Source organism: Manihot esculenta, chromosome 4 (genome assembly GCF_001659605.2).
Source record: "Manihot esculenta cultivar AM560-2 chromosome 4, M.esculenta_v8, whole genome shotgun sequence".
Taxonomy (NCBI): Eukaryota; Viridiplantae; Streptophyta; class Magnoliopsida; order Malpighiales; family Euphorbiaceae; genus Manihot; species Manihot esculenta.
The window spans coordinates 5,639,475-5,664,541 of NC_035164.2; the positions used below are offsets into that span (position 1 = coordinate 5,639,475).

The 25,067-nt window shown below is 36.4% G+C and overlaps 1 protein-coding gene across 2 annotated transcripts; it reads left to right on the forward strand.

Moving 5' to 3' along the window:
• The first annotated feature begins 6,729 nt into the window (after nt 1-6,729).
• On the forward strand, nt 6,730-10,400 carry LOC110613089. Of its 2 annotated transcripts, none has more exons than XM_021754027.2 (8): nt 6,730-7,113; nt 7,206-7,384; nt 7,460-7,520; nt 7,652-7,700; nt 7,977-8,004; nt 8,504-8,591; nt 8,786-8,904; nt 9,976-10,400. In XM_021754027.2, exons 1-8 carry the CDS (start codon nt 6,942-6,944, stop codon nt 10,045-10,047), a joined length of 768 nt encoding a protein of 255 aa, XP_021609719.1. In that variant the 5' UTR covers nt 6,730-6,941; the 3' UTR covers nt 10,048-10,400. The 2 variants fall into 2 exon arrangements, with proteins under 2 accessions (XP_021609719.1, XP_021609718.1); XM_021754026.2 differs by lacking the exon at nt 7,977-8,004 and adding an exon at nt 8,373-8,427 and having other exon boundaries at nt 6,732-7,113.
• Nucleotides 10,401-25,067: the final 14,667 nt, after the last annotated feature.

Here is a 25,067-nt window from a genome sequence, read left to right on the forward strand (position 1 = left end):
CTAGAAAAGTTTCTGGTAATGTAATATATTCGTCCAAAACATTCCTAAATTCCAGTAACTGGTCATATCTTTGTACATAAGTTACTCAATATGATTTTTAGAGCAGTTGTGAAACAGTCTAACCCAAATAAATTTTAGACTCACTTTTCACTCGGTTCAAAAAAGTTAACCAAAGTTATTTAATATTTTCGTGCTAACTATTATATACAATTTTGATTTTCTATCATTTTTCAACGTGGGACGGCTTCGGGCAGCTGACCGTTCTAATATGTACCAGATTATTTTGAATGAAAGAAGCAGATGGCTTTTGTATAGTTTTAGATTTCAACTTTTGTTTGCTTGATCTGTAGAAGTTAAATTCTGGTCCTTTTGGATATTGCCCTTTTTTAATTAAAAATTTTCTTTATGTCCTCTTTGTAGATTTAGCTTTTTCTATTGGGCTGTGGAGGAAAAAAAACTCAATTTTCTTTCGGTAATTTCAGATTTTATCAGTAAAATCAGGACCATATTGATAGAGTCCACTTATTCTCGAACTCTCAACGAAAAGGTTAGTTATAAAAAGTTAGTTATTCCTTAGTTATGACTTATTTTTTTAATTATTAATTCTTTTAATTTTAAAAAATATATTAAAACATTTCTAACGTTTTTAAAAGTCTACTAATTAGTATCTCTATTAATTTTAACTGTTAAATATTATAAAAAAATTTAAAATACAGAGACTGATTAGTAAACTTTTTTAAAAAACTAAGAGATCAACTAATAAGTTTTTCAAAACTATAAATACTAAAAAGTAAAATATTTAATCATAAAAGGCATGTGACTGCTAGGCGAATTTTCGGGTGTTAATCCTAAAAGACAATAATTAAAGACAATTTTTGCCAAAAGCGCTACAAAACAGTTAATCGCCAGGTGAATTTTCGGGTGTTAGTCCCAAAAAACGATGATAAAGGCAATTTCTATAAAAAAAATGCCACAGTGCGAGTAATCGCTAGATGAGACACAAGGCGGATAACCGTCAGGCGAGTTTTCGGATATTAGTCCCAAAAGACAATGATTAAAGGCAACTCCTGCCAAAAATACCACAAAGTGGATAACCGCTAGGCGATTCATCAGATGTTAGTTCTAAAACAATGATAAAGACAATTTTTGCTAAAAATGCCACAAAGTGGGTGACCGTTAGGCGAATCGTCGAGTGTTAATCCTAAAAGACAATGATTAAGACAATTTTTATTAAAGCAAATCTACAAAGTGGGTAACCGCTAGACATTTGACCGGGTATTAGTCTCGTTAATAATTTTATAAGGCATTTTATGCTGAAACTATAAGGCGGGTAATCGCCAGGTATGCAATCGAGTATTAGTCCCACTAATAATTTTTCTAAGGAATTTGTGCCAAAAGCTACAAGGTGGGTAACCATTAGGCATTCAACTGGATATTAGTCTCATTAATAAAATTATCTAAGACATTTTTTATATCAAAACCACAAGGTGGGTAACCGCTAGGCATTCGATCAAGTGTTAGCCCGTTAATAAAATTTTTCAAAGTATTTAAGACATATTTATTAGTTAGGTGAATGATCTGTCAAAACAACTGGATGGAAGTTTTGGTTGTTATTTTATTTTGGGTCAAGTACCGATCTTAAAAACTTAGTAAAAAATAAGGATAAGAAGATAAAGAAAATATTTTTCATTATAAAAAAGTATTACAAGGCAAAAGGGACATCTTCAGTCGCCTTCTCTCGAGCTTCTATTATATTAACATCTATAGCTATTACATTCTCATTAGAAACTGGGTCAGAGAGATTATCTGTGGTTGGTCACTCCTCATCCTGTCCATCCTCGTCCTTGTCCTCGGGGAAGATGTCATCAATCTAGGAGAAGTCTTCTGCAGGAAATCACTTGATGAGCTCCTTCTTCACAGAGTCTTGGCCTTCAACAAACATCTCCCCACCTGGGCCGCCGTCTCTTGAAGTTCAGCTTTCTGTTCAGCCACCTTGTCTGTGGTGGCTTGGTTCTCCTCAGCCTGAAACTGCAACTTTTGAACTTTCCATTAAAGGATAGCCACTTGATCCTAAGTAGTTTTAGCTTGATTCTTAAGGGCAAACTTTGAAGTATTGGCCTCATCTAGGTTCGTCTGGAGCTTGTCTATAGATTCTAGGGTCTCTTTCATGGTGTTCTCCACCTCAGATACTCGGGCCTTCAGTCTCGTGCACTCTTCCTGAAGGAGATTCTTATCTATCTCTTGTGCACTGAATTCTCTCCTCAGAGCCTTGTTTCGCTCCTTCGCTAGGTACGCGCATAGAGCGCTCTCCATAGCAGAATGGATGACGTTGTCTAAGAGGTCATCCATCTCAACCTCGTTCAGGCTATGACAGTCACCGGCCGCAAGATGTTCTTTACTATAAGGACTGACAACCGGGGTTCCTCGAGAAGCGAGTTCATCTGGGCCAGGGCCAAGGCCAGGTGTTGAATGTCCCGCGACCAAGGAGCTCTAGTGCTTGCTTCTTCATAATTTTGAGAAAGGGGGAGGCTAGGAGGTAGAGGTGCACCCCTGGTAGAAGACTCGACAAGAGGGTCTGAAGGCCCGGAGGTTGCAGTAGGCCGAGGAGGGGGAGAAGGAATCACGGTAATCTCTTTCACTTGTCATGCCCATTTTGGAGGCGGCCTAGATGTTCCAACAGTGGCTTTGTCTTTGCGAGCAACACGAGTTGCTTCAGTAAATTTGCTTTTGCCTTTTCCAGCCATACCTATATAGAGCAAAAAGTGAGTACGTAAGGTAGTTTAAAGGCAACAAAATTTGAAAAGAAAGGATACCATGCTCTGCAGTATAGGGTACAATCTTCTGAGGGTTTTGAAGATGCGTCAGTTGAGGGGATCGAGCCTATTCTGCTTGGTAATGACTTTGCCAGGACAAGATGGTGTTCCTCACCACCACGTTAATGTTCGCTCTCTAGGTTGAGGCCATCCTCTGGAGGAAGTCCAAAGCCTCATCCTCATCCATCCGTAGTTGGACCCCCATCTTTTCTAAGCTCCACGTATATGTTCTAGTCTGTTCAGAGCTGTCCAAAACCCTCAGATACCCTATAATAGAGGATGAAAAACTTGTTCTTCCAGCGCTTCAAAGAGGAGGGTATCCGATCAAAGAGGGTCTGACGCTTTTTCCTGCTGAAGAACTAAAACTCTTCATTCTTCTGTGTATCCAATTGGTACATTTGGGAGAAGAGTCCAATACTCAGCTCAATATTATTGTTGAAGCAGATGAAGAGAAAAGCCACTAAAATCCTCTAGCTGTTTGGGTGTAGTTAGGCGAATAACAACTTATAAAATTGGAGGACTTCAAATTAAAAATTGATCCATTGGGAATCGAAGATCCACATTCAGCAGTTCCTTGTATACCATGATGGTATCTTCACCGGGGATCTAGTCGTCCATGTGAACATTCGGGTGTGAAACATAAATAAAAAATCTCTCGAGAGATCTGGTAATGGTCATACAAGTGGTCTACATCCTTCTCGCTCAGCACGGATGGGATGTCATTCACTAAGAGGTTTTCATTATCGTGGACCACCCTCAATGGAATGATGGAGCTAGAGCGCAAATGGGCAGCCGAAGGAAGAGCTCGAGGTTGAACTTCCATTAGAAGAAGAGGAAGAAGACCTATTCATCTTTGAAAAAAAATAGAGACATGAGTTACCTTCAAAGAATGAGAGAATAAGAGACTGAGAATACGAGTCTTTTGTTAGCAGAAGAAAACAGTTGAGAGCAAAAGTGGTGATCGTAGGAGAAAGAGAGATTTTATACGGTGGTTTCGACGGCAGGTTTAAATGCAACTTGAGAAGCAAGGCCATCAGAATTTTATTCAGAACAGGTGAAGAGACGTGGGTATGGAGAGCCAATTCTTGCATGCCATGTGTCCACAACCACGAAAACAATTGTAATCTTCGAATCTAAAGAGTTAAAGACTAATGGGGGACTTGTGATATGACACAATATTCGCCCAAAGTATACCTTGAGCTATCATCATACGATGGAGCCACGTGGCAAAGGCCTCAGTAAACTATGACACTCGGTCACAGAAGTCTCACCCATAGGAAAGGCGACCAAAGTATCATAATGGTTGATACTCGAAACAATAGAAGAATCGCCCTCTCATGAACCAGTGAAGCCTTTCATGAGACAAGTTACCATTAAAGGATAATATCCCGTAGATTCTCATTACATCTATAATCGTGGGATCCCTTATTCACTGGCGGGTACCAGTCAGATTTCTAGGAGATTCACTAACTAACTTTATTTTTTTATAGTATAAAAGCAAAAGCATACATAGAGTTCAAGGTAAGCATTCTTACACACTCTTCTTTAACTCAAGATACTTACTTACACTCGCCTTTTCTAATAAATTACTGACTTGAGCGTCGGAGTGGCTGTCCATAGGCGCCAACCATCTCACCTCCTTTATTTTGTAGATTGACCAATCATCTTTAGCTTATTTTCAGCCACATCACTTATTATTATTATTTTCCAATTAAAATATTTTTTTTTGCTTTTCTAGTTGAACATCTTGAATCATATATTATTGTGATAATGCTATATATCAGTTAAATAATTAACTTGTTTGGATCACTTATATAAAATAGTATTAATTAATTATCTCTCTTACTGATGTTGCCGAAAAATGCTTCTTATATAATCTGGCAACCTGGAAAGAAGAGAAGTGAGGTGGCTGGTGCCTAGAGGCTAGTGAGTGAGTGAGTGAAATAAGAATTGTAAGCGGTGATAAACAAGTAGTAGAATGTGTACCTTAAACTTAAAACTTCAATGACTTTTATACTGTAAAAAGAATAGATTAGTACTATTCCTGAGAATCCGAATTATATCGGCTAGTGGATAGGGATCCCGTAATAGTAGAAATTCTGATGGTTACTTTGTAGTAACCCTTAACAGTAAGAAACATAAAGGAATGAGACTCTGCCACGATGAGATGAGACTTCTTGAAGCTAGATGTCCTGGTGAACGTCAGAAGAGACTGAGTCTTTCAGTCTTGATTGTGCAAACCTAGATGTCAATATATCTTAACTATGGATAGGTCATCACATAGTCCAATAAAAAATTACAATAGTGTAATATACTTTGAGCGAGTATTGAGTCATATTACTTACTATAGAAAATGGACAAAAGTTAAATGCGTGCGAGAAAAAGAGTCAAATGAATATGTGGAAGGAGTAAAATCCTTTAGGTCAGATATTATTTCTTTACTTATTGCGAACTTATTAGTCATTAATAATAAATTATATTTAATATAATTTTAATTTTATTATGATATTTCATATCACAGATTTATAAATTATATTTCATATTATTTTATTATTGTCTATAAAAAAATATATTTAAAAATGTTTTAGATCATAGCTAATTGAATGTTCAATATGATGACACGATTAATTAAGACATATATTTTCATTGTAAAAAGATAAACTCGGGAAAATATTTTATGAAAAAAAATTAATAAAAACTATTAGTGACATTAAAATAGTGACGTTTTATTTTTGTCACTAATTTTATTTTATAGTGTTTAGTTTAGATAGACGTTATTTTTAAATTATCGTAAAATATTATATTTATTGTAGATGTATTTAAACACATGGGCTGTTGATTTAGGTAAGTTCGTGAGATGGAAATGCGTAGCTAATGAGTCCTTAGAGCTCGATTTCGATTAAACACTCTCCATTTTCTCTAGTTTTTCTAATGATTCATCATCATTGCCTCCAAATTTATTCAGCTATGGTTGTAGGTTGTTACTTGCAAGGCTGTAAAGTTACATTCTTTAAAGGAAATGAAAAATAAATGAGAAAGAGAATAAGTTAGCATGGTAGTTCATTGGTTTCTCTCTTTTTTTTTTTTATATATGTTTTAATTTTTATTTTAAGTGAGATCTATTTTGATAATTAAAAAAATTAATTACTTATTTAATATTATATTAGCAAAATTTATGATATTAATAAAAATTATTATTGGTATAGATATCTATTTGTTACAAACTTAAGTTTAGACCCTTAATTAAAAATTTGTGAAATCACAAAATTTTTTATAACTTATCTTAAAAATAATATGATATTTTATAATTTTGTACGCGCTCTATCTTATAATTTGTCATTTTTTTAAAAGTTTTTATTCATTTTCTTTTTTTATACTATAATAATATATAAATTAACTATTATAACTCTATTTTATTTTATTTTATTTTTAAAAAATTAATTATTGATATTTGATATTTTAGTTTATTTGCTTTTGGATAGTGATTTTTCTTCAGACATTTATTTAAATTTTTATTTTTATTCTATTTACTTCGAATTTTCTTAATTTTCATCCGAATAATGGAAAGGAGAAAACAAAGGATGATTGTTTATTACCTTTATTGTATTATTGCATCTGAGTTTTGCAGCTTTTTATATTTAACTCCAATTCATTTTTTTTTTTATTTTAGTCTCTCAAATTCTTTGGCTTCCATAAATTCATCTTTTCGAATTTTTCAATATTAACTCCCTTATTTGCTTTGACGTTACTATGTCAAAGAAAGCACAGTTATGCTTATGTAGGAAATCAACCCGCCCATAGCTTCTTTTGGTGGGATCCACACTTTTTAAATTAAACGTCGGTTGATATTCTGTTAATTTTGTATTATTTGTGTCTAATTAAATTAGTTAAGAGGTGTATTGGGGCATTGAGATATAATTCAGGGACTAATTTTAAACATTTAAAGACCCACACGTTGACCAGTTGAATGCCGACCCCTCCACTCAATCTCTTCCTCCGGTGAATCTCCGGTCGAGTTCAAGAACACCGAGTCTGAGAGCTTATTATTACCCTTTTCCCATTTTTGAGGAACGTAGCTACTTGCTACTGAGCGTGGAATTAACAGAGACAGAGAGAGTGAAAGGGGAAATGGAGCAGCCACCTTCTCCAGGAACGACCCCAGTGGAGCTCAGAGACTGTATAGAGAAGCTCATGAAGTTCACTCTCCAAGCCCATATTGATCAATCCTTGGGATTCGATCTTTGTCTTTCCAAGGATTTCTGTTTCCGCCTCCTCAATGATTCTTACAATTCCAATTCCGGTAACAGACAAGAACTCAATTCTTTTCTTGTTTTCAGTTGATTTTGTTTTCTTTTTACTCTGATTTTGTTTTTTTTTGTCCGAATTGTTTAGAACAAGCGCTTCCACAATTGTTATACCAGCGTCTAGCGTTCATTTTGTGTGAAATTATAACGTATGCATCCTTTTCTGGGACAACCAAGTTCATGGAATCACACAATCTAGAAAATGACGTGAGCGAAAGAAGAAAATGGGAAATTTTGATTTGGGATGAAGGAACTCAATTACTTAATGTATGTGCCTAGTGTTCTTAGTAATTTATCGCCTCTCTTAATGGTTTGAAGACTTATGTACTCCAGTTTTATCAGATTTTGAAGAGTGTAAGCTTCGAACTTGATGTTCAAGAGCCCTTCTTTACACAATTAAGAGGTGCATTTTCTTTTTTTCAGATTTTTGTGCATGCTTGTCTGGATGAAGATTCCTTCATGAGCTTTAGTTTGACATGGTTAAAAATCCTATTCAATTGCAAGATTTTTACTGTCATGTGGTGTTGTTTGTAGATGGTATGAAAACAGTTGAAGGAAGGTGTGCTGTAGGTGACTACAATAAGTAAGGCTTCTATCGTGTTGCTAGTTTTATGTGAATCTTGTTTAATGTACATTTCCTTGCTTATTTCATTTTCAATTCTTGCTTTTTTACAATTTTACAAATGCAAAATTAAGTGGAAAATCAAAAGCTAACGACCCATTGAAGTGGAGAATTTTTATTTGTCATTGCTCTTATTTATCTTAATATTTAACTTTCATAAGCACCTGTTGTGGGTATATTACACTTTTAAGTTCTAAGTAGGGAAAGGTAACATTTGAGTTCTTTGTGATTTTTCAGCTCCATGTTCAAACTAGAAGAAGATCCAGTATTGCTTGGCTCTCCCTGTCCTCATAATTCATGAGCTTTCATACTATTGCAAGGGTTCTGATTTTGAGCATATCTTTTGATATGTGAACATTTTATCTGTGCCAGTTTTCCTGCTTGCGTATCTGCCACTGCCTATAGCGTTTTAGCTTATATTGGTCCATTTATTATGGATCCTGATATATGCCATGTCAAACTAGGTGCTTGCTTTCAAGCATTTGAGTTGTTCTCTGTAAAATGGCAAATTGTTTTTTGAACCTTTATCTACACTGACATTTACCTTTTTTTTCTTCCTTATCTTTTACTTATTGCATTTTTCCTTTCAAATTTATTTTACATTTACTCCTCTCTTTTCCCCCCTTTTTTAAGAATTGAATCAGGAGCATTGATCCTCTTTAATAAATGCCTGGTGCTTCAAGTTCAGGTGACAATAGTTTGATTGGAACTCACTATGCTTTCTTTTTCACAATTTGGCTTTCTCTTAACTTCCTTGTTTGCAGGATGTTCACCGGTACGCTTCATTTGCTGAGATGTTGGAAGTAGAGGGCCTTGAAAAAGTCCTTCCTGGAGTAAAAACCATCGATGAAGGTAGCAACCTTGCATTGCTTTTCCTCAAACAAACCTAAATAATTTGGGAAGACTAATGCAAACTTATCAAATAATTAGCAAACATTTTGAAAGCCTCTAAAATTGGGAAATTTAGCACTTTTATGATTCTATATATCTTAGTGCAACACAAAATATATTAGTGGTGTGTTAAAAAAGGAATGCTGCTTTTCCAGGTGTTAAAGTTTACAGAAGATTTTATACAGAAGCGAAAGAAAGAGCCAATCGTGTCCTTGCTATTTGTGTTGGACAATCAGCAGCCCAACCTTACATTCTTTTGGCTGGGATTCTTTCTGTGAGACTTCTTTCTGACATGCCTGTTAAAGTTGCCATATGATATTGATTGAATAATCAAGTGAATATATTATAATTCATTTTAATGGGCTATGATACTGTTGGTTGACATAAGGACATGTCTAAAAGGAAGAGGTGAAGAACTTAAGAAGTGTCGTAGAAAGAACTAAAACAGAGCTAAGAAGAATAGTGGTGGAATGGTAGTCTCTTCTTTCAAGATAGCTCAGCAAACTAGGCTTCAAAGGGGTGTGTGTTTTAGGTTTCATAGTTCCAGTTTTTCTGAGAGAAGTACACAAACGATGCATGCAAAAATGTTGTGTTAAGAGATAATCTGTGAAATCTGGAGAGGGAGGATTCCATCTGAAAATTCATTTTATAATCTCAAGTGTACAAGAAAGATGGATTAGCACACAATTTAGGCATACTCTCAGAAGCAAGCCTTATTTCAGTCTCTTGCAAAAACTTAGATCTATAAATGCAGACCTCGAAACTAAGTTTTGATTGATATTCGAAGGCAGAATTGTCCCTAGAAGCTTCTAGTTCCTTGGTTAGTGCAGCTGGGGATTTTCACAGCTCAAATTTCTGAATATTTTAATACAGGTTTTTCATATTTTGTGTAGCTATAGTATGATTAAAAATTATTCTGTTGGTTAACAATTTTAGTTTATTTTCTTTGCATGATGGTTCCAACTGTTCTTCTGTGGTGTGGAGTTGTTAATCAGTGAGTCACTCTAGGACTTGGACTGGGACTTTGGTTTTGTTTTGTTTTTCTAAACCATCAAATATTGCGGTTCCATATGGATCCCACTCTCATTTTACACTACGAATCCACATGAATCCGGTCTAGACAAGAATTTCCCTATTGCATGCATTCGCTTTTTATGTTCATGCCATTGGAGTTGTGCCACATTTCTTTGGGAGAGAAGTCCTATGTGGGAATAACTTGGTCTACTTTTTTTTTCATGCATCTGTATGAAGCATGATTAAATCTACATCTCCTCATGTAAACAGTAATTTTGTCTTGGTTTATGCCGAAGTGATCCTAATTTGATTACTTAAACATCTAATGTAGGGATTAAGTTGTAAAGGGATTGCAAGCTATTTGGATCAGTATCATTACCCTGGAACAAGTCCAGATAAGTAAACATGCCCTCTCTTGACAAAATCAGCTCATCTTTTCACCTGAAGTGCTTTGTAATCTAGTGTAAGATGATGCTACGAATTTTTCCCCTGAATTTGCCCTTTTCTTTTTTCAAACTACTAGAATTGGAACTGAATCCCAAAACACTTCATCTCAGCATAAAAATATTTGGATTCTTGCCCCATGGGGATATGAAAGATAAATGTTAGTGCATTGAGATTGAAAAGGCCGGTTCAGAGGAGCGACATGATGCTCTACTTCTGCTGCTGGAAATTGTAGAAACTCAGAACCTATTTGATATAGGCTTGTTCTATCCTTTGGAACTCACTTGAATTCCATCTTATTCTTTTTTTTTCTTTTTTTTTTTAAAGAAATTTTACTGTACAACCATTTAGGGTGAGCATTCGATCGGTTCGGTTTTAAACCGAACCGAACTGAATAAACCAAAAACCGAAATTTTAGTATTTATGAAAATTGAATCGAACCGATTTTGGTTAGAAATTGAATTGAACCGAACCAGTATGATTCGGTTCGATTCGGTTCGGTTTGATCGATTTTAATTTTTAATAAGTTTTTTTTTTACTTTTTACACTTTATTTTTAGTATTTTAAAATTTAATTAAAATATTTTAATGATCTAATTTCTCTATATTATTGAAAATAACATATTATTATCACTAATCGGTTCAGTTCGATTTTTTTGATTTTTTTATCAAAATCGAACCGAATTGAAATAATTAAAATTTTTTAAATTAAAAATCGAACCGAATCGAAATGAATAAAAAATCGAATTGAATTTTTAAATTAATTCGATTCGATCAATTTTTTTTATTTGAACCGAATACTGCTCCGCCCTACAATCATCCGGTGTATAACAATTTTATCATAATCATTGATCATGTGTATTCCATGTAGGTCTCACTATGATTAATAGATCCACACAATTTTAACTATTATGTCTTCTGATGATCCTTTGTAGCCCTAAGTATAGCCATTAGTTATGCCTAAAATAGATCTGAGCAGCTAATAAATGAAATAACATAATAACCGAATTAGCTTCAAATCAACAAAGAAACTACTTGAAGAATTAGGATTTTCTGATTTAGACCAAAAATCAGAAAACTTTTCTATCAAAGTTTATTCTCTGAGGTAGACATAGAAAAATTTTTGGTTCACACATTGTTTGGAGAATTCGTGTACATAAAATAAAAACTCTAGCAATTAGAAAAAAAAAATAAAAGAAAAAGATGTAACCTGCTAAAAAGAAAATAAAGGATTTTAAAGTTTTTTTGAAACAAACGAGAGTTTTTGAATATTTTCAATTTAAAAACTTACCGGTTAGAAAATAAAGAACTTTTAGGCGAGTTTTTTTTTAAAATAAATAATTATAATATAGAGGGATCTAGTTTATAAAAATATAAAGATTTATTTATAAATAAGTAGGTTATTTAAAAGAAAAATTTGCTATTTAGTCTATATGTTATGAGAAAACTCATTAGTTGGTTTTCTATTTTGAAAAATATATTAAAATATTTTTAACGTTTTAAAAAGTCTACTAATTGATCAATCCATTAATTTTAACTTTTTAAGTATTGCAAAAAAAAAAAAAGAAATCTAAAAATATTCTTGGTATAGAGAGACTAATTAATATACTTCTTACAAATTTAAGGAACCAACTAACAAGTTTTTTCAAATCACGGGAACTAAATATTAATACATTTAATAGCTATAATTAACGTAGAAACTAACTAGTAAACTTTTTAAAATGTTAGACATGTTTTAGTGTATTTTTAAAAATCAAGAAATTAACTAATGAGTTTTTATGTAATATAAGAACTAGATAGTAAGTTTTTCTATTTAGAATCAACTTGTAAAATTATAGGTATTTATTTATAAATAGTAAAATATTATAGTTAAATTTATAATAATATTATAATAAATTTAAAATTTTAAAGGGTAATTTACGATTTAGTCCCTGGATATTGCCATTATTAACAAGTCAGTCCCTGTATTTTCAGAAACCTATTAAAACGTCCTTATGTTTTATTTCCGTCAACGAAATAGTCATTCCGTCCTATTTTCCGTTAAAATTAGATAAAGGAGGAGAGAGAAAATTTTTAAAATCCAATTTTACCCTCAAATAAAACCATTTATTTAGTCCTTGTATATTGTAATTATTAACAAGTTAGTCCTTATATTTTCAAAAATCTATTAAAATATTTTTATCTTTTTTCATATCTATTAAAACGTCCTTATTAATTTTTTCCATCAATGAAATAGTCCCTATCTTTTCTCACATCTATTAAAACATCCTTATCGTTTATTTAAGTCAACGAAATAGTCCCTCCTCATCGTTTCTTTCTGTTAACGAAATCGTCTCTCCCTATATTTTTAGAAATATATTAAAACGTCCTTATTGTTTCTTTTTGTCAACGAAATAGTCCCTATCTTTTCTCAGATCTATTAAAACATCCTTATTGTTTCTTTTTATCAACAAAATAGTCCCTATCTTTTCTTTCCTCTTCCTCCTCCTCCTCCTCTTCCTCCTCCTCCTCCTCCTCCTCCTCCTCCTCCTCCGAAAAAGAAGAAGTCCAAAAAAGAAGAAGAAGAAGAAGAAGAAGAAGAAGGAGAAGAAGAAGAAGAAGGAGAGAAAGAAGAAAAAGAAGAAAAAGAAGAAGAAGAAGGAGAAGAATGAGAAGAAGAAGAAGAAGATAAAGAAGAAAAAGAAGAAAAAGAAGCAAAAGAAGAAAAAGGAGAAGCAGAAGAAGAAAGAGAAAAAACAGAAGCTGAAGAAGCAGAAGAAGAAGAAGCAAAAAGAAGAAGAATTGATGAAGAAGAAAAGGAAGGAGGAGGAGAAAAATAATTGGGGGTAATTTAGTCTTTTACTATATTTTTAACGGCAAAAATAGACAGAAGGACTATTTCGTTGACGGAGAGAAAACATAAGGACGTTTTAATAGGTTTCTGAAAATACAGGGACTGACTTGTTAATAATGGCAATACCCAGGGATTAAATCGTAAATTACCCAATTTTAAATTAGGAAATTATCGTAAATTTAATTAAATCTGAAGTATGGATGGCAACGGATCGGGTATTTTCGGGTATCCGATCCAACCGAACCCTAATAGAACGGATTTGGATAGTTATAATCGAGTTTGGGATGGGTTCGGATTTTAAAAATAATACCCGTTGCGGGTTCGGATCGGATTCGGGTTTTATGTACAGATACCCACCACCTGAACCCGTTTATATAAATAATTAATTTAATATAAAAAATATATTTTACAATAATATTTATAAATTTTTTTATATATTTTTATTTAAAAATTTAAATTTAAAATTTTTTTAAAAATATTAGATTTTTTAAATAAAAATTATTAATGAGAAATATTTTTTATATAAATTATTAATTAAAATATATAAGATTAAACGGGTTCGGGTTTTATTCGGGCAATAATAATCGGGTTTGGTACGGATTCGGATAGTTTAAATTAATTTTTAATCGGGTTCGGAACGGATTCAGATATTAATAATATAAATCGGGTTCGAATTCGGGTAGTTTAATTTTCGCGGGTACCCTACCCGTTTACATCCCTAATCTGAAGTATTTTATTGTTTTATATAAAAATATAGAAATTGATGATTGAGATCCAAAAATGGGTCCAAGATTAGGTGCATTTTTTGTGAGCTTAGTCTTTGTATTTCAATCCCCTTCTTTTATGCTTTTTGGGCGTGCCCTGTTTGTCCTATATCCTTACCTGTCTACCACTTTCACGCGGATAGCCTGTCGTGAGTACGAGGTATTGATTCTTATCAAGCAGCTATTTAATTCCTTTTGGCCCCATTTTGGACACCATCTCTATTATTGCGAGTTTTGTCCTTATGCGGTTACTGGTAATTTGTCAGGCTGTCTGCATTGATCTCCTTTGAACTTTATTCCATTTGTGGGCTCAAACCTCAGAGGTCAGAGCTTTGTTTAAAACAATATGTTGTGCGCCTGTGTCGAATTATACCAGGCCCCCTTAAAATTTGGGTTATAGCAGGCCTTGGCGGTCTGAGACCTATTAATCATTAAGTGCCTTTTACTCCATTACCAATTTTTTCATGATTAGTGAGGGAGTAAAGTTTGAGGCCTCTATTACTTTTACTTCGCTCGAGAAAGGGGTTTTGATAAGTACCGCTTCTCTCTTCTTTCCTAATTTCGAATTTCACTTTTCTTCGGTTGCCCTTGTTCTCGCATCCTTTATGCTAATATGCTCTCCCTCATGTTATCTTGGTTCTCCATTTAGAGATATGTCGCTGCTCTTCTCATGGCTCCTACTAAAATGCCGGCAGTGGATGATCTAGCTTCTTCTGTCACTTCGTCCTCTTTACTTCAATATCTTCCCCGCAACCTAATAGACATCGAAATCCTTAGGGTTAGGGCGCCTTTGAGCAATGAGAGAATAGGCCTTTCTTACCTATTGCCCTTAAGTTCAGTAGACGCCCAACAGGGGTGCAATTTGGTGTTTTTTCTCAAACAACACGAGTTCGGGTTGACTTTCCTCTTTACTCCATTTTTTTTTTGAGATTTTCCGGCGTTTTAGTGTAACTCTCCAAATGCTGACATCGAATTCTATCCTATTCATATGTTGTTTTGAATCCATTATTTATGCTGGGGTTTCGCCACTTCCGTCGAATTGTTTTCTACCTTTTTTCATCTAGTGAGGTCTACCCACGGATTTTATTATTTTGTTTTTTGAGCTGTGTTATCCATTTTTGCTGGCTATAAAGATTGAATTAATGATTGAGTAGAGCATTTTGTTGTCGTCGAACTAAAAGAGAGTTCGGAGGTCGAGCGGGATGTCGACCTATCTTGGGGGGATATATCTTAATGCTGCAACGAGCTCCCTAGGTTGAATCTTATAGATCAGAACTGTCTTCTCTGGCTAACCTTTGTGGGGAAAGAACATTTTGTCGAGAAGTGCATGTTCATGTCTTTCCTGAAGGACTGTCACCAAGTCGGTACTTTTGAGTTTTTCTCTTGCATTTTCTCTTTTGCTATATTGAATTCTAACTGAATCTCCCTTTCTTTTTTCAATTTCTACGGTGACAATGGGCAAGATTAAACTCCCTAAGAATTTTACCTTGTCCTAGGAGAATCTTAAAAAGACCCTATTGGCCTTTCGAGCTAACAAGTCTATTGCCGAGGTCACTTGGGAGGTCTTCCATGCTGCGACCCCAACATCATCCATCCGACTTGCCACTTATAGCCCCGCACCTTCATTAGCTCTAGTGCTAGTTCTAGGAGGCTCTCGTTCTGTTGCCTTTAGGACGTCTGCTCCTTCTAAGACACCGGACCCCTCTAAGATAATTACTGCCCCCAAGACGGTCCCTAAGGACCTCATCATTGTGAGCGAATCGGGGGAGGGCAACTCGGAGGATGGCACTAAATTCCCAGTTCGGAGTGCTTCTCCTCTTCAGGCAATTGGAAACATTGCTATCGAGAGTTGTCCTGCCAAATGAGCTAGGACCTTTACACTTGCTGGGGCCAACCCTCTCTCATCTACTGATAAGGGGAAGAAGGTTGTGGAAAATGTCTTCTGCCCCTGACAATGATGTGTTGAATTCTGTCGAGGTCGGTGTTAATTTTACGCCAGCCTCTATAACTGAGATGCTATATAGTAGGGTATTCGACAGAGTGCCAGACGTCTCTGACCCCGATTCCTTAGAGTTGTTTGTAACTTGGCTTGCTCTATTAAGTAGCAATCCGCCTGCAGCTCTCGCTCATGAGAGACGCTTGGGGACAATTTGAGAGAACTGCTCCTTATGGTGAGCTAATTGCCTTTCCTTTTCATATTCCCAATTTATGGTTTGCTGACTTCATTCCTCTTTGTTTGCTGACATAATTCCTCTTTGTGATAGTCCTTAGGTACATTTATGGAGATGGATGCTTGAAATCGGTCCATCCAGAGCTCTATGGATTGCCATGTTGAGGAGGCGCGACGAGATGAGAACTTGGCTGCCACAGCGGTGTGTCGTGAGCATATCATAAATTTCAAAGGGCAAGTCCCAGACCTCACCCGACAGCTTGAGGAGTTAAGGGAGGAGGCAATCCGATCATCCTCATGAGCCTTTGCGGTGGAGTTCCAACGGAATGAAGCCCTTACTCAACTGTCACTTCTAGAAGAAACTCATTGGCAGCAGGATGAGGCTTCGGCTTGTGCTATTGTGCTTCAACATGAGCTCAACAAGTAAGCTGAGGACCTGAAAGTCCTAACTCTTGCGGTGGAGAATTCTCAGCTTCAGCAGTAGCAACTTCACCACAAGATCTCCACTTTGGAGGACAAGTGTGTTTCTCTGTAGAGGGACGCTAAGGCTGCCGAGGACAGGATTCACTAGGCCTGCGAGGAACGGGTGCAAGAATTTAAGAAGTTAAAGGAGCTGCGGAAGAAGATTTATGAAGAGGCCTTCCGAATGTTCACCACAGGCTATAACCACGGCCTTAAAGCTGCCTGAGATGCATCATCTGTTCCATTGGTCGACTTGAGAGCTCCTGAGTTCGACTCCGATGGTGAGGAGGTTCACTATGGAGAAGATGACAACCCTCTTCCGAATGATCCTCTTTTGCCCCCAACTCAGCCAAGAATTGACACCTCTCTGTCTCCTGACGATAATGACTTGATTAGCTCTGCTCCCCCTTCTTGTGCTGCTTCTGTAACGAATTCTAATGGTGTAGCTAACTGATGGATAATATTTTGACTCTTTGTTAGTTTTTTGTTTGAGTTTTACTTTGTTTTACTTTAACGCGCTTTGGAACTTTATTTGTGGCCTTAAACCGACCTGACTGTTGCCTATCGGTGTATTTTATTACTGATTAATCTTAAGCTAACTTTTCGAGTATTCGACCTTTGTCGTTTATTGATAGGAATACAATTTGTTAATACATATAATTACTACACTATAGAGTTTATCCCATCATTTAGACATTTTTTCCTTGTTTCTCTACCACTGGTACCTCTTTTCGAGGCCGGTATTTGCTAAGTTTAAAATTTCTCGTATTTGTTTTGTCCCGCAACTCGGCCTGCTTAGAGCTATGAGTCAATTTTTGAGGTCGGTGCTTACTGTAGTTGGGCTTTTCTTTCTTTTGTTCTTCAACTCGGCTTTCTTGGCGTCAAGTATTAATTTCTGAGGTCAGCGCTTGCCATGGTTGGGTTTTTCTTTCTTTTTTCCCTCAATTCGGCTTTCTTGGTGCCAGGGATCAATTTTTGAGGCCGATACCTATCGCTTTTGGGCTCTTCTTTTTTTTTGTTCCTCAACTCAGCTTTCTTGGTGCTAGGGGTCAATCTCCGAGGCCCGCACCTGCCATGGTTGGGCTCTTCTTTCTTTTGTTCCTCAACTCGGATTTCTCTGAGGATGACACTTGCCGTGGTTGGGCTCTTCTTTCTTTTGTTCCTTAATTTGGCTTTTTTGGTGCTAGGGGTCAATCTCTAAGGCCGACACCTGCCGTGGTTAGTTTTTTTTTTTTTTTTCTTTCGTCCATCAACTCGGCTTTTTTGGTGCCAGGAGTCAATTTTCGAGACTGGCACCTGTCGTAATTGGGCTCTTCTTTCTTTTGTTCCTCAACTCGGCTTTTTGGTACTAGAGGTTAATTTTCAAGGTCGGCACCTACCATGATTGGGTTTTTCTTTCGTTTGTCCCTTAACTCGGCTTTCTTGGTGCCAGGGATCAATTTCCAAGGTCGACACCTACCTTGGTTAGGTTTTTCTTTTGTTTGTCCCTCAACTCGGCTTTTTTAATGGTAGGGGTCAATTTTCAAGGTCGGCACCTGCTGTGGTTGGGCTTTTCTTTATTTTGCCCAAATTTTTGAAATCGAAAGCTTTTAGGAGGAGAACTAACTCAGGAAAGGAATTTCATATCTTTCATGTTAGTATTACATCAAATTTTCTATTGGAAATACCTCTTTAGGTGTTAGATGTTCCAAGTGTGGGGCTCCGGGTTTTCCTGCATATGTTCAATTCTATACACCTCTGGTTTAACAACCTTCGTGACTTTGAGGGGGCTTCCCACATTGGCGCTAGTTTTCCTACAACAGCCATTTTTCCAGTTGCTTCTAGTTTTCTTAGGGCTAGTCACCTACTTTTAGACTTCTTTCACGAACTTTCTGGTTATAATACCTGGCTGCTCTTTGTTAATATGCTGCTGTTCATACTTGTGCTTCGTCTTTAATTTCTTCAAGAGCGTCCAGGTTGCTTCTCAGCTTCTCAACTTCTCGCTATTGAGGTCTTCGTCGTTGAATTGTACCCAGTGTGTCAGGATGTACAATTCTACAGGAACTACTACAACTTTTGTTCTATATGCTAACACGAATGGAGTCTTCCATGTGAGAGTTCAGGGTGTGGTCCTAAATGCTCACAAAATACTGGGTAGTTCACATGCCTAACCTTTTTTGGCCCGTCTAACTGCTTCTTCAGTCCTTGTAGGATAGCTTTGTTCATTAATTCGGTTTGACCATTCGTTTGCGGATGGACCACTAGGAGAACTTGTGTCATATTCCCATATTCCGAATAAAATCTCTGAAGGATTTGCAATCAAACTGCTTATCATTATTTGAAATAAGCGTCCTTGGTATCCCAATGGATTTAGGATCAGGTGCATTTTTTGTGAGCTTAGTCTTTGTATTTCCTTTCCCCTTTTTATTTTAATTTATTTTTTATCCATTTCGAGCGTTGTAACGACCCGGAAACCGGACTGCTACCGGCGCTAGGATCCAGATCGGCATAAGGCCGCCGAGACCCGTAGCAAGCCTAACATACATCCTATATACGTGTTAAATCCCATACATGATCAAACATCTACATAAAACATTAAACTTTTTCATTCATTTACCAAGTTTAACCTGTGCATGCACAAACTCATAAACATAAAACCCCACACTGGAGCTCTCATCAAATGCTCCAATGGGGCAACATATCATACATTAAGCTTGGTTTACATAAACATCAATAAATCATTTCCTTAAAAGATCATGTACCAAAAAGGGATTAACCAACATACTAGGGTCAAGCACAACTCTAAACCTCAATAAACATCATTACATTACATTATTGTACTATACTTTACATTACATTGTCTTTCTCATGTCCACAACTAGCTATTACATAAAACATAACTTTATTCTTGTTGACTTCCTGATCTATCCCGTGTTGAATAATGAGTCAAAATTCAGTTAGAATATGTCCTAGTTTGTAGGAATTTATTCATTTATTTTCTGCACATCTGATTATGCAGTAGTGCTTAGTAGTGCTCCTTTTATTTCTCTGATTTAGTTGTTTTGTTTGCCTATTTAAAGGCTATTTCTCATTCAATAATACAATCAGTTTTCTACATCAATTCTCTTAGTTTTTCACTCTATGCTAAGTTCTTAACAGTGGTATCAGAGCTAAAATAGTTGTAGAGAGTTAAACACGTGAAAAAAAAAGAGAGAGAGCAGCAGCTATTATTTCCATGGCTGCAGAGTCAAATTTTGTGCAGGCAGCAATCCCACGTTTTGTTGGTCACTATAACCATTGGAGCATGTTAATGGAGAACTTCTTGCGTTCCAAAGATTACTGGGCGATAGTCGAAAACGGAGTCGGCGCTCCAGCAGCAGGAGAAACATTAACAGATGCTCAAAAGACAGATTTTGAAGCTACAAAGCTCAAAGATTTGAAGGCAAAAAATTACCTTTTTCAATCTATTGAGTGTTCTATCCTGGAAACAATTCTTTGCAAAGATACTTCCAAGGATATATGGGATTCTATGAAGAAAAAATATGCAGGCTCAGCCAGAGTTAAGCGAGCACAGCTTCAAACTTTGAGGAGAGATTTTGAAACTCTGCAGATGAGAGACGGTGAATCCGTTACCAGCTATTTTGCTAGAACCATGGAAATATGCAACAAGATGCGATTTATTGGTGAGAAAATAGAAGATGTAACTATTGTGGAGAAGATATTACGTTCTTTGACGCCCAAATTCGACTATGTTGTTTGCTCAATTGAAGAATCAAAGGACATAGATTCTTTATCTATTGATGAATTGCAGAGCTCGTTATTGGTGCATGAGCAAAAGATGAACAGAAGTTCAAATATTGAAGAGTTAGCTTTGAAGGCCTCAACTCTTCCCTCTTCTTTCTCGAATTCAAGGGGGAGAGGCAGAGGGAGAGGAAGAGGGAGAGGCAGAGGGAGAGGAAATCGGCAGAATTTCCAATCCAATCAAGCGCAAAGCAAAGGTGAGCCCCGTGATAAGTCTAATATTGAATGCTTCAGGTGTCATAAATATGGGCATTATCGTTCCGAGTGTCGCACAAAATTGCCAGAAGACAAGTCAAATTTTGTTGCTGAAACTGAAACCGAAATGCTGTTGATGGCTTATCAAGCGGACCAAGGAACACCATCTGATGTTTGGTATGTGGATTCAGCTTGCAGTAATCACATGAGTGGTAGTAAGTCTTCCTTTTTAAATTTAAATGAAGATTTTTTTACTACTGTGAGTTTTGGTGATAAGTCCATTGTAAATGTGATGGGTAAAGGTGATATCTCTATCAAAATGTTGAATGGCTTTACTGAGATAATTTCGGATGTTTATTATGCTCCTAACTTGAAGTGTAACTTGTTGAGTGTTGGACAGTTACAGGAAACAGGTTATGAATTAACCTTTCGTAATAAAATTTGTGAGATATATGACCCAAAAAGGGGAGCAATTGCTAGCATTAAGATGAGTTCAAATAGACTATTTCCATTAAAGATTCAAGATGTTGAAACATGCTTAATTGCTAGAATAAAAGATCCTTCATGGCTATGGCATTTTCGTTATGGTCATTTGAATTTCGGTGGCTTAAAAACTCTGCAAAACAGAAATATGGTGACAGGCCTTCATCAAATTAATATTCCTGCTAAAGTTTGTGAAGAGTGTATTGTTAGCAAACAACCTCGCGCACAATTTCCAAAAGGCCAGTCATGGAGAGCAAAGAAAGTGCTAGAGCTGCTGCATTCAGACATTTGCGGTCCAATTAAACCCACTTCAAATGGAGGTAAAAGGTACTTGATAACCTTTATTGATGATTTCACCCAGAAAATCTGGGTTTATTTTTTGCAAAAAAAATCCGAAGCTCTTGATGTGTTCAAAAATTTCAAAGCACGAGTTGAAAATGAAACAGAGAAGTCAATCAAAACGCTTCGAACGGACCGTGGTGGAGAGTATTGCTCCAAAGAATTTGAAAGTTTTTGTGTTGAAAATGGCATTCGAAGGGAACTCACAGCAGCATTTACACCTCAGCAGAATGGTGTATCCGAACGCAAGAACAGAATAGTTCTTAATGTGGTGAGAAGCTTACTAACAAAGGGGAATGTTCCAAAAACTTTTTGGCCAGAAGCTGTAAATTGGGCTGTTCATGTGTTGAATAGAAGTCCAACTTTTGCTGTTCGGAACATGACACCGGAGGAAGCTTTCAATGGGCGAAAACCATCTGTTGATCACTTTAGAGTTTTCGGATGCATTGCATATGCACATGTTCCAGATGAGAAAAGGAAAAAGCTGGATGATAAAAGTGAAAAATGTATTTTTATGGGTGTAAGTGAAAATTTCAAAGCATATAAATTGTTTAATCCTCTCACTAATAAAATTGTGATTAGCAGAGATGTAGTATTTGATGAGGAGAATGCTTGGAATTTGAGTGATAAAAAGCAGCAACTCACACCTACACCTATAAGCTTTGATGAAATTGAAGAAAATTCGGTGCAGCAAGAAATTTCTTCAATGGAGCAACAATTACAACATTCCGTTGACACTTCTACTGCTGTAATTGTTGACCAGCCCCGTACTAGAAGTAGACCAACCTGGATGGAAGATTATGTAAGTGGAGGTGAATTATCGGATGACGATTCACTTGCTCATTTTGTTTTTTTTGCAGATTGTGATCCCCTCACATTTCATGATGCTATTAAAGATTCAAAATGGCAACATGTTATGGATGAGGAGATAAAATCAATAGAGAAAAACAACACTTGGGATTTGGTAGAGCTTCCGAAAGGGCAAAAGTCCATTGGGGTGAAATGGATTTATAAAACAAAGTTGAACAAAGATGGTGGAGTTGACAAATATAAAGCTCGCCTTGTCGTGAAGGGATACAATCAAGAATTTGGAGTTGATTACAAGGAGGTGTTTGCTCCTGTTGCAAGGCTTGACACAATTCGGCTAGTCTTAGCCATGGCTCCTCAAAACTTTTGGTTCATTTATCAATTAGATGTGAAGTCCGCCTTCTTACACGGCGAATTGAAAGAAGAGGTATATGTCGATCAACCTCTTGGGTATGTGCGGAAATGCGAGGAGGACAAGGTATATAAACTCAAAAAGGCTTTATACGGTCTAAAGCAGACACCTAGAGCCTGGTATAGCCGTATAGACTCTTATTTGGCGAAAGAAGGTTTTCATAAATGTCCTCATGAACACACTCTATTTTTAAAGCTAGAAAATGGAAAAATGCTCATTTTGTGTCTTTATGTTGATGACCTTATTTATACCGGGAATGATGAAGGAATGGTTGAAGATTTTAAACGAAAAATGATGAATGAATTTGAAATGTCTTATTTGGGGTTAATGCATTTTTTCCTTGGTATTGAAGTTAAGCACTCATATGTTGGTATTTTTATTTCACAAAAAAAATATGCTCTTGAGATTTTGGACAGGTTCAAAATGAAGGATTGCAACGTAGTTTTTACCCCCGTTGAATGTGGCTTGAAGTTGAGGAGAAATGATGAAGGGAAAAAAATAAATGCAACTCTTTACAAGCAAATGGTAGGGAGTCTAATGTATTTAACCTCAACAAGACCTGACATCATGCATGGTGTTAGTCTGATAAGTCGCTATATGGAGAACCCGACTGAATCACATTTGTTAGCGGCAAAAAGAATTCTCCGTTATTTGAGAGGAACGGTTGATTTTGGAATTTTTTATAAAAGGGGAGTAAAAGAAAATTTGTTTGGCTTTTGTGATAGCAATTATGCAGGAGATGTTGATGATCGGAAAAGTACATCGGATTTTGTTTTTATAATGAGTTCAGGAGCTATTTCGTGGTCTTCAAAGAAACAACAAATTGTTACTTTGTCCACCACAGAAGCTGAATTCATTTCAGCAGCAACATGTTCTTGTCAAGTCATTTGGTTGAGAAGGTTGCTAGAGATGCTTCAATGCCAGCAGCAAGGTCCAACAAAAGTGTTATGTGATAATGTTTCAGCTATCAAGATTTCAAAAAACCCTGTTCTGCACGGCAGGAGCAAACATATAGATGTTCGTTACCATTTTTTGCGTGATCTCTGCAATGATGGTACAGTTGATTTATTATTTTGCAGGAGTGAAGATCAAGTAGCTGACATTATGACAAAGTCACTTAAGCAAGCAGCATTTGTGAAGTTGAGAGGACTTCTAGGAGTGTGTTCAGTTGATCAAACTTTCACTTAAACTGGATGTTTGCAAATATTAGTTTAAGGGAGGGTTTGTTGAATAATGAGTCAAAATTCAGTTAGAATATGTCCTAGTTTGTAGGGATTTATTCATTTATTTTCTGCACATCTGATTATGCAGTAGTGCTTAGTAGTGCTCCTTTTATTTCTCTGATTTAGTTGTTTTGTTTGCCTATTTAAAGGCTATTTCTCATTCAATAATACAATCAGTTTTCTACATCAATTCTCTTAGTTTTTCACTCTATGCTAAGTTCTTAACATCCCGTACCTGCAAACCTGGGGGATTAAGGGAATGGGGTGAGCTACTAGAGCCCAGTGAGCAGAATAATACAACATTATATTTAAAGTTCATGCTTTCATGAAATGTATCACATCACAGACAAATCACCTTAAGGATGAACTTGTCACCAATAGCCCTCTACATTTCCATTAGTGCCAGAACGTAGAATGGGTCCTGGTCTTTCTCTTACATAACATATCATAACATTCCAATGTGCCAGGGACGTAGAATGGGTCTTCCTGGACTTTCTCTTACATAGTGCTAGGGACGTAGAATGGGTCTTCCTGGACTTCCATATCGTATCATCATCATATCATACAAGGGCTAATGGATCACTCAATGTTCATCCACATCAACAACATAATATACAATGCAACATATTCATGAATTCTAATGCAAACAACCTAATATATCTCATGGCATTCATGATGTGTGATTCATACTAAAACTTTCATTATTTGCTTTGAAACATAAAGAGTTATTCTACTCACCTCAGGCTAGCTCTGACAAGACACTGAAACAACTATCTCACTGCTGGGGTCCTTGGTTCCTCGGGTCCGAACCTACACAGGTGGACTCAAACGAGGGACCAAACATACATGAACATGACTCTAAACTATTCCCCAAAAACCCCCTAAAACACCTTAAAACAATCATAGAAAACATGCAAAGGAAGGCTGAACAAGGCACTTTTGGCGGCAGGTTCGGCGGCCGAAAGTCCCTCCAGAGCCGAAACTCAACCACTTTCGGCGGCACCTTCGACGGCCGAAAGTTGTTCCAGAGCCGAAACTCATGCATGTTCGGCGGCACCTTCGGCGGCCGAAACTCCCTTCCAGAGCCGAAAGTCCACTTTCGGGGGCAGGGTTCGGCAGCCAAAAGTTTGCCTCCACAGGCAGGTTCGGCGGCCGAAAGTCCTTCGGCTGCAGAACCTGAGTTCTTCCAAATGGCAGAACTCAGCCTCTACATGCACAATTTGCCTCCCAAACCATTCAAACATGCATTTAGCTATTCTATAACATGCATACACAAGCAAATAAGTATTTAGGGGTCTCAAACTATCCTAAACCCCCACACAAACACATAAAGCAACTCAAACATCATACATTACCCAAAAACTCAACATTTACCCTAACAACAAACAACTAACTTACACATGCATTTCTAACCCATAAACTTTCATAAAACTTGTTTAAAACATGAAATGAGCTAAGGATCTACTCTTACCTCTTGAAGATCGAGAGGGGAGGCGATCTAAACTTGGAGAT